The sequence below is a fragment of the Diabrotica virgifera genome, chromosome 2 (assembly GCF_917563875.1).
Source record: "Diabrotica virgifera virgifera chromosome 2, PGI_DIABVI_V3a".
Taxonomy (NCBI): Eukaryota; Metazoa; Arthropoda; class Insecta; order Coleoptera; family Chrysomelidae; genus Diabrotica; species Diabrotica virgifera.
Genome location: NC_065444.1, coordinates 171611178 through 171625535, shown reverse-complemented (window position 1 = coordinate 171625535; position 14358 = coordinate 171611178). Strand labels below are relative to the sequence as shown.

The following is a 14358-nucleotide window of genomic DNA, read 5'->3' as shown; positions in this document are numbered from 1 at the left end:
TAGTGATTTAAACCTGAGACTTTTCGCTCTGCATCTGAGACTCTTCAATTTGTTATGAGATGTCGCTGTATCGCGTCTAATGGGAGATTTGAATTATTTTTCAGATTTCCTTTAAAATGATGGTGGTGCTATTTTTCGATTCAGAGATGTGCACGCTAACAAAAGCTACTGAGGACGCCGGAAATGGTAGAAACAGCCTGTCTAGCGGGTGTGCAACCCTCTGAATCGAAAACAAGCAAAACCATCATTTATTTTGCAACACTTTTTGAGCTTCCCAGACGGTTATGGTAGTAGTCTTTTTTAGCTGATTTTATAAGTTTAAGATAGGTTGCCCTGTACTTGGTGATATATTCAGTGATAGAGACGTTGGTAGTTTTCCTGATATAGAGAAGAGAACACATATTCTTGGAAGATATTCGGATACCTTTAGTAGTCCAGGGTTTGCGATGTTTTGGCTTAATTGCAATTAAAGGAAATGCTTTATTGAAGATACAGACAAGCTTATCTAAAAAAGCACTGAAATTACTATCCATGTCCATAGCAGGAAAGCGCCACTCAGAGGTTAAGCATAAATTTTGGAAATTACGAAAGTTCCGGGTGGAAAAATCCTGCCTAAACGTCGGGTTTTCGAGGAGGGTTTGCTTAAGATATTAAACTTCGTATAAACTGCTTCATGATCAGATAGTCCAGCATTAATAATTGTAGAGTGGACATCAAGGGGTGAAAAATCTGAGACAGTATAATCAATTATGGTAGATGAAGTTTGTGTAATCCTTGTAGGAGAATCAACGTGCATTGTTAGACCATACGATTCAAATATGTTGACCAAGGATATTTGTGTAGCACTAGCAGCAGCATAATCAATGTTAAAGTCCCCGCATAAAATTTTTCTACTTTTATGGGGCAGGTCATCTAACAAATTTAGCAGGTTCTGAAAAAATAGTTCCACGGAAGAGTTAGGTGATCTATAAATGCAAATAATATAAAGATTAAGATTCTTATTGTAAATTAACGAAAACTCAAAGAAGGCTTCACTTAGCAGAAAGTCATATTTTGTGACCGAAGAAAAATCATTGCTCGTAGATAGAATTAGGGTGCCTCCATAAGCTGAGCTTGGACGATCATACCTAGCAATTGTGGTGTATTTTTCTACAAAAAACGGCTCGTTGACTTCAAGCCAGTGCTCTGTAACCGTAACTACCGGGGGAAATCCTAATTCCTCTAGAAACAAAAATAATTCATCAGTTTTGTATCTTATAGAACGAATATTAATCAGAACCATGCTAAAGTTGTTATCACTAAAACAATTTGAGGATTCTAGTCCCTCAGAACACGTCGTGATGTTTAAAACAAAGGGAATCTGAAACATAATTCAAATCTCCCATTAGACGCTATACAGCGACATCTCATAACAAATTTAAGAGTCTCAGATGCAGAATCCACCAATTTAATAAAAATTAAAATGGTAAATAGTGATTTAAACCTGAGACTTTTCGCGCTGAGATTCTGTATCTGAGACTCTTCAATTTGTTATGAGATGTCGCTGTATCGCGTCTAATGGGAGATTTGAATTATTTTTCAGATTTCCTTTAAAATGATGGTGGAGCTATTTTTCGATTCAGAGGTGTGCACGCTAACAAAAGCTACTGAGGACGCCGGAAATGGTAGAAACAGCCTGTCTAGCGGGTGTGCAACCCTCTGAATCGAAAACAAGTAAAACCATCATTTATTATTTTATTTCCTTTACTCGGTTTGAGTACTGAAAGTTCCTCTGCTGTCCTTTTCCTAGACGAATGAAGGCGGAATGTGATCGTTTCCCTTTCGTTTTCTATATTCGTCGTCTGCTGTCTTATTAATTGAAAAAGTCGCAGATTAAGGATGTACCAGTAAGAACTTTCAACGCGAAAAGTCTCAGGTTTAAATCACTATTTACCATTTTAATTTTTATTAAATTGGTGGATTCTGCATCTGAGACTCTTCAACTTGTTATGAGATGTCGCTGTATCGCGTCTAATGGGAGATTTAAATTATTCGCACACAGAGGTGTGCACGCTAACAAAAGCTACTGAGAACGCCTGAAATGGTAGAAACAGCCTGTCTAGCGGGTGTGCAACCCTCTGAATCGAAAACAAGCAAAACCATCATTTATTATTTTTATTTAGTATTTCTAAGAAAATTGCACTGCTGTTATAGTTATTAGGGTACCAAGGGTATAAGGATAATAACACTTGAGGCCAATGGTGTGTATCCCGAGGGCCTTTGGCCCAATGGATATACGTTGGCCGAAAGCGTTATTATCCATAATACCTGTGGTGCCTTCAACTTTTAATTTCCGACTAAATATTCTTTATATGCAAAAAATTTGAATGAATTTTGAATTAATTAGTTTTAAAATAAGTACATTTACCAGCAATAGTCGTAACGTAATAGTGGTAACCATAGTATTACTTAGGTTGTTATTTGTCAACTTGAGAGTATTTAACTACAGTAAAACCTCCGTTAACCGAAACCCTTTTAACCGAAACATCGCTTAACCGAAATGGCTGACAGTTACAAAAAGTTCGTCAATAAAAAGTGAATTTAAAAAAAAAAGCAATAAAATTAAGGAAAATGAACATGTTAGTTTTTTTAAAGAAATCTGCTATTTTCTTCTGTTTTTTTTTGATAAAGATGTTTTGCAGCTATATCTCTCCAATACCATGTAATTTGATATAAGAAGAATACAAAAAACAATGATATTTTTAACCGAAATTCTTGTTATCCGAAACGGCTTTCCCCCCAATTATTTCGGTTAACGGAGGTTTCACTGTAGTTATTTTAATTTAATACCCTAGTAGAATGTTATTTTGAAAAATAACTACCTATGGAAATATATCATATCATATTAAACTGACTTTGAAATCATGTCATTATTTGTCAGATAATATACAAGTCGGACATTAATAATTTAATTTATAGTCACAAAATTAACATATTATGTGTCTGTGGCCCACTTAATGGCAGAACATATTGATCCATCAACATTTTCTTCATGTATTTCAGTTTTATCATAATTCTTTCACAATATTTATGATAATTGCTGAAATTGTCATTTTTCACAATATCTCAAAGGAAAAAGCTTCAGTTTCAGATTTTCTGATCATAAAATATTGAAAAAGGCTCTTTAACTGTTTTCTTGTGGCATGTAAGTTAAATATTGTATTTATATGGAATTCAAACACAATAGATTGTACACATTTGATTTTAAACTTGAATTCAAATTTTTATGAATTAAGAAATTATGTTAACCTCATGGTTAGTTTGATGGTTTGGTGACTAAATTTCTGATAGGGACCAGCATAGCACTGCAGGCTGTAATCATAAATTCAAGGGCGTATTATTTCTAAGTTTGCAAACTTTTTAATTATAGTGGTCTGAATTTTAATATCATTGTCAAAGTAATATTATTTGCTATTGGACATATTTTGCCATAGCCACGCACATATGATTTACAGTGGAACCCCGATAAGTCGGCCTCCGATAACCCGTAAGTCCGGCTAACCCAGACTGATTTTCATCAGACAAAACAAAAAAATTTTCACTTTGAATTTTTTACCACGAAATAAACAATACTGTACAACTGTACGTAACTTTGATGTACTGTGCATATGTATTTCATGTTTTTGCAGTTATAATGTGTATTTGTGTATTATTTATATGTATTTTACTAATTTTTACATTATTCTCCGGCTAACCCGGATCGGCAGCGGTCCCGATAAATCCGACTTATCGAGGTTCCACTGTACAAAGTTAATTTGCAGTTTGTGCAAGCAAAGTTGGCTTAGGCGTTATCTTATCTCTGATCTCTATTGCATTTCTATAACTCCAAACTTGATGAACTTCGGGCTCCAACAAACTTCGTCTACCAGATTTAATCATTTATTTATTTATTTACGGGCAAGCCCAATTCAGAAAATATTACAAAAAAAATATTACAAATACAAAAGCAAAACCATAAACAGTGTCAACACAAAGAACAAACATTATAATATGTATTGGATAACAAAGCTAATAAGTTAAAGGAAAAAAAGAACATTACGATATAAAAAACAAACAAAGTTTAAGCTTAAAAAATTGCCGATAGAAATTATATCACTAACATTGTATGTTCAACAAATGGTTTTTAAATCTATCCAAGGAATTGCAGAATATATTTAAGTCATTAGAGAATTCGCAAGTCTAAGCGTTCGTGGTAAAAAATTGCTGTAAGTATAGTTATATCTATGAAAGCTTATGTGAAAAGTTTAAGTTTGTCTTGTTGACCGAGTAGGTACAAAAAGACCAATTTTTGACAGAAGATCGGGACAGCTACTATTACCATTAATAATGTTGAATAAGATTGTCAGATCTTTTCTTTTTCTACGGATTTCTAATGAAGTAATATTCAATAATAATTCAATATCTGTGTAGCTACGATATACAGGGTGTCTGCGTAACTTGGAACCATATGGGAAACTTTTTTAATATCAATTTTACGAAAAAAAGTCATTCTTTATAAAGTGCTCTGCATAGTCTAAAACCTAAGATGCAATCATCAGATATCAAATTTTATCAACAGTATACGAGGTATGTCAAAAAATATGAATTTTGCTCAAGAGCAAACTACCTTTATATTTCAAAATATCAAAAAATTGTATTATGAAAAGTTATTTGTAATTAAAAACCATATTCAAATATGCAATAACAGCCTTCTACTTAAAAAAAAATTCTGAAATTTTCCTAACTTACCGATTCTGAACATCATTTTTATTTATTAGACATGTAATAACTCTTTTATTAATAATTTTAGGAAAAAAAGTTATTCTTCATAAAAATCTGTGCATCAGTTATCCAAATGTGTTAATTTTATACGAGGTGTGTCAAATAATATGAATTTAGAAAGAATTTAGAAAGAATTCGTTCTAAATTCTTTCTAAATTCATATTATTTGACACACCTCGTATAAAATTAACACACTTGGATAACTGATGGTTGCATCTTGAGGTTTAGACCATGCACAGATTTTTATGAAGAATAACTTTTTTTCCTAAAATTATTAATAAAAGAGTTATTACATGTCTAATAAATAAAAATTATGTTCGGAATCGGTAATTTAGGAAAATTTCAGAAATTTTTTTATTGCATATTTGAATATGGTTTTTAATTACAAATAACTTTTCATAATAAAATTTTTTGATATTTTGAAATATAAAGGTAGTTTGCTCTTGAGCAAAATTCATATTTTTTGACATACCTCGTATACTGTTGACAAAATTTGATATCTGATAATTGCATCTTAGGTTTTAGACTATGCAGAGCACTTTATAATTGATATTAAATATAATTCGTAAAATTGATATTAAAAAAGTTTCCCATATGGTTCCAAGTTACGCAGACACCCTGTATATGTTGTTTAAAAGCTACGTATCTGAGAATGGTAAGCTGAACTCTATCAAGTTTATTTTTATGAACTAGATAATATGGAGACCACACAGAGGAACAAAAATCAAGATGAGATCTAACAAGTGAGCAATATAAAATTTTCATTGAATTTATATATGTGAAATCACGAGACGTTCTTTTAATGAAACCAAGCATTTTCATAGACTTTTGGGCAACGGTACTAATGTGGTGTTTAAAGCTGAGTGAAGAGTCTAATATTATGCCTAGATCTCTGATTTGTGTGCATGATTGCAATGCTTGATCGTTAATAGTATAGTCATGTATAGTCATAGTAAATGGTGATTCCTACAGAAACGCATAATATTTATAACCAAAGAATACTCCATCCAACGTTGGATGGAGTATTCTTTGATATAACACTTACCAACATTTAATTCCATGCCATTAAGAGAGCACCACTGGGATAATTTATTAATATCTGATTGTAGTCCAAGCATATCATCAAGAGATCTTATTATTGTAAAGCACTTAAGGTCATCAGCGAAAAGGAAAGCTTTTGTATGGGAAAAACAAGTGGTAATATCATTAATGAATAGATTAAATAGTAGCGGTCCCAGGTGTGAACCTTGAGGAACACCTGAAGTTACAGGGAAAATGTTAGAATAACAGTGATTTACTCTAACCATTTGAGTTCTGTTTTCTAAATAACTACATAACCAGCTAAATACCAGACCATCAATACCATAAGAATGTAATTTATGTAATAGAAGGTCATGGTTTATCTTATCAAAGGCTTTAGAGAAGTCAGTGTACACTGAATCAACCTGTAAGCCTTCCTCCAGGGCTTCAGATAGGTAGTCAGTATAACTGAGTAGACTTAGCTCAGCAGATTTACCGGAAGAAAACCCAAACTGTGAGTTAGTAATAACACTAGAGCAGTCGTAAGAAATTCAGATATAATGCTTTCAAATACTTTAGGGATAGTGCTTAGAATAGATATGGGGCGATAGTTCTTAATATCAGATTTAACACCTGATTTATAAATAGGAGTTACATAAGATTGTTTCCAGAAGTCGGGGAATTCACCAGAATCGAGAGAGGCATTGAAAATATGATAAAGTGGTCTAGATAGTATAAAGCTGCATTCTTTTAGAATAATAGGAGGAATCCCATCGGGTCCAGGTCCCTTATTAATATTCAGTTGTGACAATCTCTCATATATTTTTGATATTTGAATGTGGTAGGAAGATACACTAACGTTGAAGTGTATTTGGTTATGGTAATAATTTAGTCTTTGAATGGTTAGTATACACAGATGAAAAATGATTGGCAAATAAATTGGATATATCATTTCCATGAGAGGCAATAGAATCGTTTAGTTTCATTGTGTCAGGTATTATGTTGTTTTCTCTTTTGCTATTAACGAATTTCCAAAATGACTTAACACTAAGTTTAATGGAGTTTTCAATTTCATTAATATAATTAGTATAGCAATCCCTTGTTAAAAGTTTACATTGGGCTCTAAGTCGACTAAATTCTACATAGCTTTCTGGTGATCTGGTAGCTTTAAACATTTTATGAGCAATTTCTTTGTTATGTATTAATTCTTTAAGATTAGGTGTAAACCAGCAAGGAAATTTTTAGAACTTACTTTTTTTAGTGGAACATACAGGTTAATAATATAGTACAGAGAATCATACAATATAGAAATCATTTCATTGAGTTGTTTATTATGTAAGAGATTGTCCCAGTCAATAGATTCAAAACTTTGACGAATGGCTGTGTAATTTGCACTGCGAAAGTCGTAGTAGTATTCCATAACTGATGTTGTGCTTTTTTCAACTGCAAGTTGTAAAGTGGTTACTAGCGGAGGATGGTGAACATCTTGCTGGATCAGAAAATTGTGTGCTTTGTGTATTATTAGTTCTTGTGGAGATAGAATAAGATCAAGAAGAACCCCTCTGTTGTTAAGCACAGTATTAGATTGGAAAAGATTATGAATGGCACATATATTTGAGACGACTTTAATGGCTTAAGCCTCCGCCAATGGGGAGGTCGGTTGACAGGTTGCTAATGAACAGAAATCTTCTATTTCCCATATAGCAGATGGAATATTATAATCACCAAATAGATAAACTTGTTCGACTGCGGAATTAGATTGGATGAGACTTGTTGACAACTTCTTGTTAACTGATATTAGCACGCCACCTCCTCTACTAAAACTACTGGATTCCAGTGAACGATCTCGCCTGTAGACATTAAAATTTGATAAACCTAGTTCAGCATTATAGATATCAGCCGTTAACCAAGTTTCTGTGAGAATGATGACATCATAAAAGCAATTTGATACATTTAGACTAAGTTCAGTTAATTTGGTCCGAAGTCCTCTGACGTTTTGATAATAAATTGAGAGCTTGTCTAAGCAGTGAGCTTTAGCGGTTTTTTTTTAATGATCTTGGGAACATTTTTAAAATATTTAATTGTTAGGTTCTGCTCACCAGCTTGTTGACGATTCAGCAGCTCTGTTTTCACAGACTCTAAAGCTTTTCTTTGAAGCGGTGTTTGGTCCAGCTGAATAAAGATTTTTTTATCTCGACAGATGTTGTGTTTGTTTTTTATTACTGCATGGGCGTCCATTGAGGAAGACATTATAACTCTAAGAGGGCGATGTCCATTCTTATTCCTATTTCCAAAGCGAAAAATTTTGATATTATTTGAGTTTATAAGATTGTTTGAAATCGTGTTTAGAATTATTTAACTTGATTAATATCATCTGTGGCTGTATTTGGTTCTTGAAGATTGAAAATCAGTAGATTGTTTGCCTTTTTTTGACGTTCGTGCAATTCGTTTAACACTTCTTCTGCCGAGAAAGGGGTAGCATCTTTATTTTCCTTCAGTTTCTTGATTTCTGATTTTAGTGAGGAAACCTCAGATCTAAGGTTCTCTATTTCTCTGATTAATTTAGGAACACTCTTAAACAATAATCGACAGTCACTGCAGAAATAGTTGAGGGTTCTTTTCTGTATAATAACGGCACGAAGTTCTGAAGCCGCTAAACCAGTGTAGGTTTCATTAGGGTGCACTGTAATATGACAGCTGTCACACGCTACTAGCTTGTCACTATGGGGACCTGTAAGAAGGAGTGGAAACGCAATGCATCGTTTGTGGGCTAACTTTTCAACCTCTAATTCAACTTTCAGCAATCGCCGCTAGAGGCGCAAATGTTCGAATAGGTGCTACAAATACATTAGCTCTTATGGACTTATTTAATATTTAACTCATTTTATTTTTGTTTTTAGCGTAATTAGACATTAATTTATTGGTGGATTGTAGCTGAATATGTTTTATGCCAAAAATAAATTATTTAACCTTATAACGTATCGACGTGTGGTAAAAAGTGTATTCTTTTTATACCATTGTAGATGGAGATGTGACATCAAATTGAAATTTGTCATTACTTTAATATGTAGGACAGCTTATTTTGAAGCGGAAATATTTTGTCATATTATCTAACTGCCACATTTATATACCAATGGTATTTCAACTACAAATTAATTTTTTAATATCTTTGTAACTGATATCAAAAAGTTTGTTAGTTGAAAAAATTGACTTAACTGTACGTAATTGTTTTTAAAAAGTTTAAAAAGTTATTTAAATAATTTGAAGTTTATTGATCAATTTTTTTTAATTATTCTTTTTATCAAAATTTAAACTGCTTTTTCTTTTGAATACTATCATTTATCTATATTCTGAAAGCTTACCTATCAGATGTTTAAATTTAGTTAATAAAAATATGTCTATAAACTACGCAGACAATAGTCTGACTTTTATAAAATTAATGTTAATTTTTGTGAAATATTTTGTCGCAAAAAATGCATTGTTTCGACAGAAAAACTTTCCAAGATCCTCCTACTATTATCACTATAATTTTCAGGTTAAAATAAAAACCAATAATAGGCACAAATTTTATTTACACCGAAGGAAATAACATACAAACGAATAGGTATAATCCATGAACGTTATAAATAACATAAAGACAAATATTTATAAAAAGTCTTTATTAACTTCATTAAGTTCCCTTTTGAATTTTTTATCGGAACGATAACTCGATATAAATCCCGGTACGAAGCAAGTTCTTTTAGTGTAAGCTTTCTTGGCACTCACATTTAAATAATATTAACCACCAAAACCAATAATCTTATATTAACTACGAATAATTAATTATTTTCGAAATTTTCACATTCACTCCAATGCAAAAGTAGCATCTATCTCTACGCCACCGCCGCCCTAGCGAGAAACCAAGCAAACAGGCAAAATCGTGTACAAAAATTTCAAGGTCGTCCTATCTCGATTCCTCTCCTCTGTGTAGGTCTCCATACTTGTCACCTAATGCATCACCACAATGCACACAATTATCACCAGCCATGTTCCAAATTTTACTGGACTATAACGACTGTGTATAAAATCTCCGTGATTTTTTCCTGGACTATAAGCAGATAATTGAACTGTTAATTACAGTAACAAAAAGACTGAAGAAAAACTAGTCCTCGTTTATGATAGTTGAAATATTTGATATTTATTCTTGAAATACAGATGCAATTTAAACTAAGTTTCCTAAATTATTACTTATTGTAGGTACTTATCTGATGTATCAAATTGTAGATAAGAATTAGCTGCTTCTTTTGGTATGCAATTTATTGTAATAGCTTAAATTATTCCACTATAAAAACATATTTGAAACAGAGCAGCATGTTGACACTACTGATACTATAATGAGACTAATCATGGAGAACATACTGTGTTATCCAGTTATCATATGGCAAAACTATTGTGTGCACTCAAGAATTCATTTTTATATCCAATACTTAGTTTTTTTATGGGGGTTTAAATTATCATGCAACATAATATGAACTACCTCATCACATTAAATGTGATGAATGTTACATGCTATCCACTTCTTTATAGCTACTTTTATCTTTTCTTTAATTAAGGCTTTAACACATTGCGTGCGGATGTCTGATCCTAAGATTTAAACTGTGAACAGACAAAAATAACACACATTAAAAATGTGTATAATCAATAGCATACATGACTGCTGTCCGCACATTGGTAAAGGCATCATGTGGCTCACATGTATGCCGTCCGCACAGAACGTGTTAATAAATTACCTATTATTCTTTCCAAATTACCACTAGATTTAATCATGGAGAATAAACTGCGCGTCATAGAAAACGGGCACCCTAAAAAATGGGTCATATTTGATGTTGCGTATCTCCTTAACCTGATGTCCGATTTAAGTGATTTTTTGAGTATGTTATAGCCTTATTCTTTGTCAATATCACTGTAATAATATTTTTACTAAGCAGGTAAATTTTCATTGTATACCGGGTGTGCGAATAAAACTGAGTTTTTTTCTCAAAGTTCGCAACACCCTGTGGAATATTTTAGCCTTTATAAAATACTGAAATTAAATCCCAACTATAGCTTCAGGTTTTCTGAACATTTTGTTTTTTGATTCATTCTCTTATGTCGGATAATACAAAAGTTATGTACTTTAACAGCTAGTCATGTTCTTTATCAGTATAGGTTGTTTGTAAATAAGTGCGACAAACTTTAAGGGGCACTTCTGCATAAAAAAATAATGACTGTTTGCTTTATAAAATTATGTCTGCAAATGCTTCGTTTATGAGATACGGGATGTTGATTTTTTTTTTACAAACTGACGATTTATTTTATTGCCCTAAAACTGGTTAACATATGCAAATGAAATTTGGTAGGTTTTAAGAGATAGTTATTGCGAATTTTTTGACTTGCAATCAAGAATTTTATATTCACTATTGACATGCATACGGGCAATATGACCGATCATATTACCCGTATGCACGCCAATGGTGAATATAAAATTCTTAATTGTATGTCAAAAAATGTGCTATAACTACGTCTTAAAACCTACCAAATTTCATTTGCATATCTCAACCGCTTTTAAAGCAATAAATAAATCGTCAGTTTGTAAGAAAAAATTCAAAATCCCGTATCTCGCAAACGAAGCATTTGCGGACATACGATTATAAAGCAAATTGTCCTTATTTTTTAATGCAGAATAGCCCCTTAAAGTTTGTCGCACTTGTTTAGAAACACCCTGTACTGAAAAAGAACATGGCTAATTGTTAAAGTACCTAACTTTTGTATTATGTGACATAAGCAAATGAATCAAAAAACAGAATGTTGATAAAACCTGGGGCTATAGTTGGGTTTTAATTTCAGTATTTTATAAATACTAGGATATTCCACAGGGTGTTGCGAACTTTGAGAAAAAAACACAGTTTGATTCGTACACCCGGTATACAATGAAAATTTACCTGTTTAGCAAAAATATTACTACAGGGATATTGAAAAAGAATAAGGCTATAAGATATTCAAAAAGTCACTTAAATCGGACAACACGTTTAGGAGATACGCAACCTCAAAAATTACCCATTTTTTAGGGTGCCCGTTTTCTATGACGTGCAGTGTATATATGTATTGTCCAGTTATCATATGGCAAAACTATTATTAAAAGAAAGCTGGGGTACTTCAGATATGTAATAAGAGTTCCCAAATACCTATAGCTTGCTGCAAAATATTATGCAAGGGAAAATAGCAGGCAAACCAGTCCAGGATGAAGAAAGAATTCATGGTTGAAGAACTTGTGACATTGTTATGCTATTGATTCAAGCATACTATTTAGGGTGACAGTGAAAAGAATTAAGATAGCTATGATGGTAACCAAAGTTGTAACAGACATGGTACATGAAGAAGAAGAAAACTACTATGTAAACTCAAGAATTCATGTGTACAATATTCTGAAGCCCATGAAGAATTTTTAATACAAAGAGAAACATTTTTCAACTTTAGTAAAAACAATATTTATCAAGAATAATATTTTGTTGACAAACCTTTTTGTCTGTAGTTTTAAGTACAGTAGAACCCCGATTATCCGTGCTCCTCGGGACCAGACGTGGCATGGATAATCCGAACATTTATTCTTATATATAATACATATGTACGTATATACAAACATATACAGGGTGTTTGGTAGGTTGATGGAAATTTTTTAAGGGATAAGGGATACCTTATCTTCTGTCCTTAAAAAAGGACAGAAAAATGCATATTTCATTATGAATAGACCTCTTGGGATATAGTTTTCGTGGAGTGATTTAAAGTGACTCTATGTTGATAAAACCTCAAAAATGCCATTTGAGTGAAAATCATAGCATGGATAATCCACAGCCAGGATAATCTACACACGGATAATCAGGGTTCTACTGTATATTGTTATTACAGCAATGGAAAAATTATCAAATTATTTACCAAAATTAACAGAATACCTAACAGCTTAACTTAAATCATAAAAATAAAATAAATAATAATTTAACTAGTATGTAAGTAAGCTTTTTCAATACATCTTATAGTCATCAATGCTACAATGAGAAATACATCAAACAGTAATGTTAAATGTATATTCAAGGATTTGTATGATTAAGGGAAGGCCAAGGCAAAGAACATTAATTACCAGTACTTAACTCTTACAAGGTAAACATCATTGCCACTATTAGTGGCAAAGGCTCTGAAATATAGATTACATTAAATTTAAATGTATAAAACTTTCCACCCTTAAAATTCTTTCAGATTAGGTATTAGAATTAAATAAAATTGGCAACTGTGTGCAGTAATCCTTTGATGTAAATAATTTTGTTGATCATCTATCATCTCATCAAATCAAATCACTTTTAGCTGCTAACTGACACACAATTCTGTATTAAAAGAAAAGAACAATCAAAAAATTAATTTGAGCACTAAATTATCATTACTATGATGTTACAAGGCAATGCAATTCACTTATTTTAACTGGGGAAAATAAACATCACTAACATGCAGAATAATACCAAAGGCATAAAAGTTAGATAGTCTTTATTATTGTAGAAGTTATGTTATTTATTGGCAGAATCTCTTCTGAAATTCATTTGCCAGCTTGCATAAAACATTTTCATTGTTTAAATAGCCACAGTTACATTAAACATGAAATCAGGCACTTACTTGGGATTCAAATTGGGTCACTGCTTCTCTCAAAGCTTCTTCTGGTGATAATCCCAAATCTTCAATATTTTCACGAACAGCATCGTCAAAGGTTTCTTGAGATATAACCAACACCATATTTGGTTCTTTGTGCCCACTTTATGTATTATTACTGTTAAGTTGCTACTTTGTGTTCAAATTAATATTGAGTTAGTAAAAAAGAAATTGTACCAATTTATATCGATGTTTACTTCTTAAACAAACAGTAATTGTTACCTCTTTCTCAGAAGATTTCCTAAGACAAACTCAACATGAACATGAACTGAACAAGTTAGCAAAATGACAATCCGAATCCGCAAGAAGACAAGGCGATACGGGAAAACAAAATTGCCAAATATTCATATTTTCGGTGACACTAATGACAGTTAATCTGACATACTTGACATATGACTTATGAAAAAATCCATGTTGCCATTTTTCTTAAAATAAGCTTACAGGGTCTTGTAATAGTTTAGAATTTTATTGGTGATTTTTATATGCTTTATAAGTAGTATAGACAAAAAGAATGTGTGTGTACTTTGTACGCACGTAAGAAGATATTCTTCTATTATATAGGTAATTTAAACGAAGTAAATATACTTAACAGGTTATTTGTATTTTATTTAAAAATTAAACTAACTTTCTTATCTACCACTTCCAAAAAATTTTTATTAAAATAACGAAAAATAAAAAAAAGTATGAATCGTCTAGGATTAGAACCCGCGACCTTCCGTGTGCTTCCGTTCTCTGTCCCACCGCTCTGCCAACTACGCCATCGAGCCACTTGAATTGACACGTAAGTTTCGGATATAATTACACAAGACGGCGACAAACTGTAAACAT

The 14358-nt window shown here is 32.2% G+C and overlaps 1 protein-coding gene across 2 annotated transcripts in view; it reads right to left on the bottom strand.

Annotated features, from left to right (window-relative positions):
* Positions 1-13894, bottom strand: part of LOC114332527 (armadillo repeat-containing protein 6 homolog) — a 94602-nt gene extending 80708 nt beyond the window's left edge. Inside the window, exons 1-2 of one of the 2 annotated variants that reach the window (XM_028282337.2) lie at positions 13753-13894; positions 13498-13662 (exon numbers count right to left, since the gene is read on the bottom strand). In XM_028282337.2, the coding sequence (XP_028138138.2) occupies positions 13498-13614 (117 nt within the window). In that variant the 5' untranslated portion in view covers positions 13615-13662; positions 13753-13894. Of the gene's footprint in view, positions 1-13497 lie in introns of both variants that reach the window. The other variant, XM_028282336.2, reaches the window with a different exon arrangement.
* Between the last annotated feature and the right edge of the window lie 464 nt (positions 13895-14358).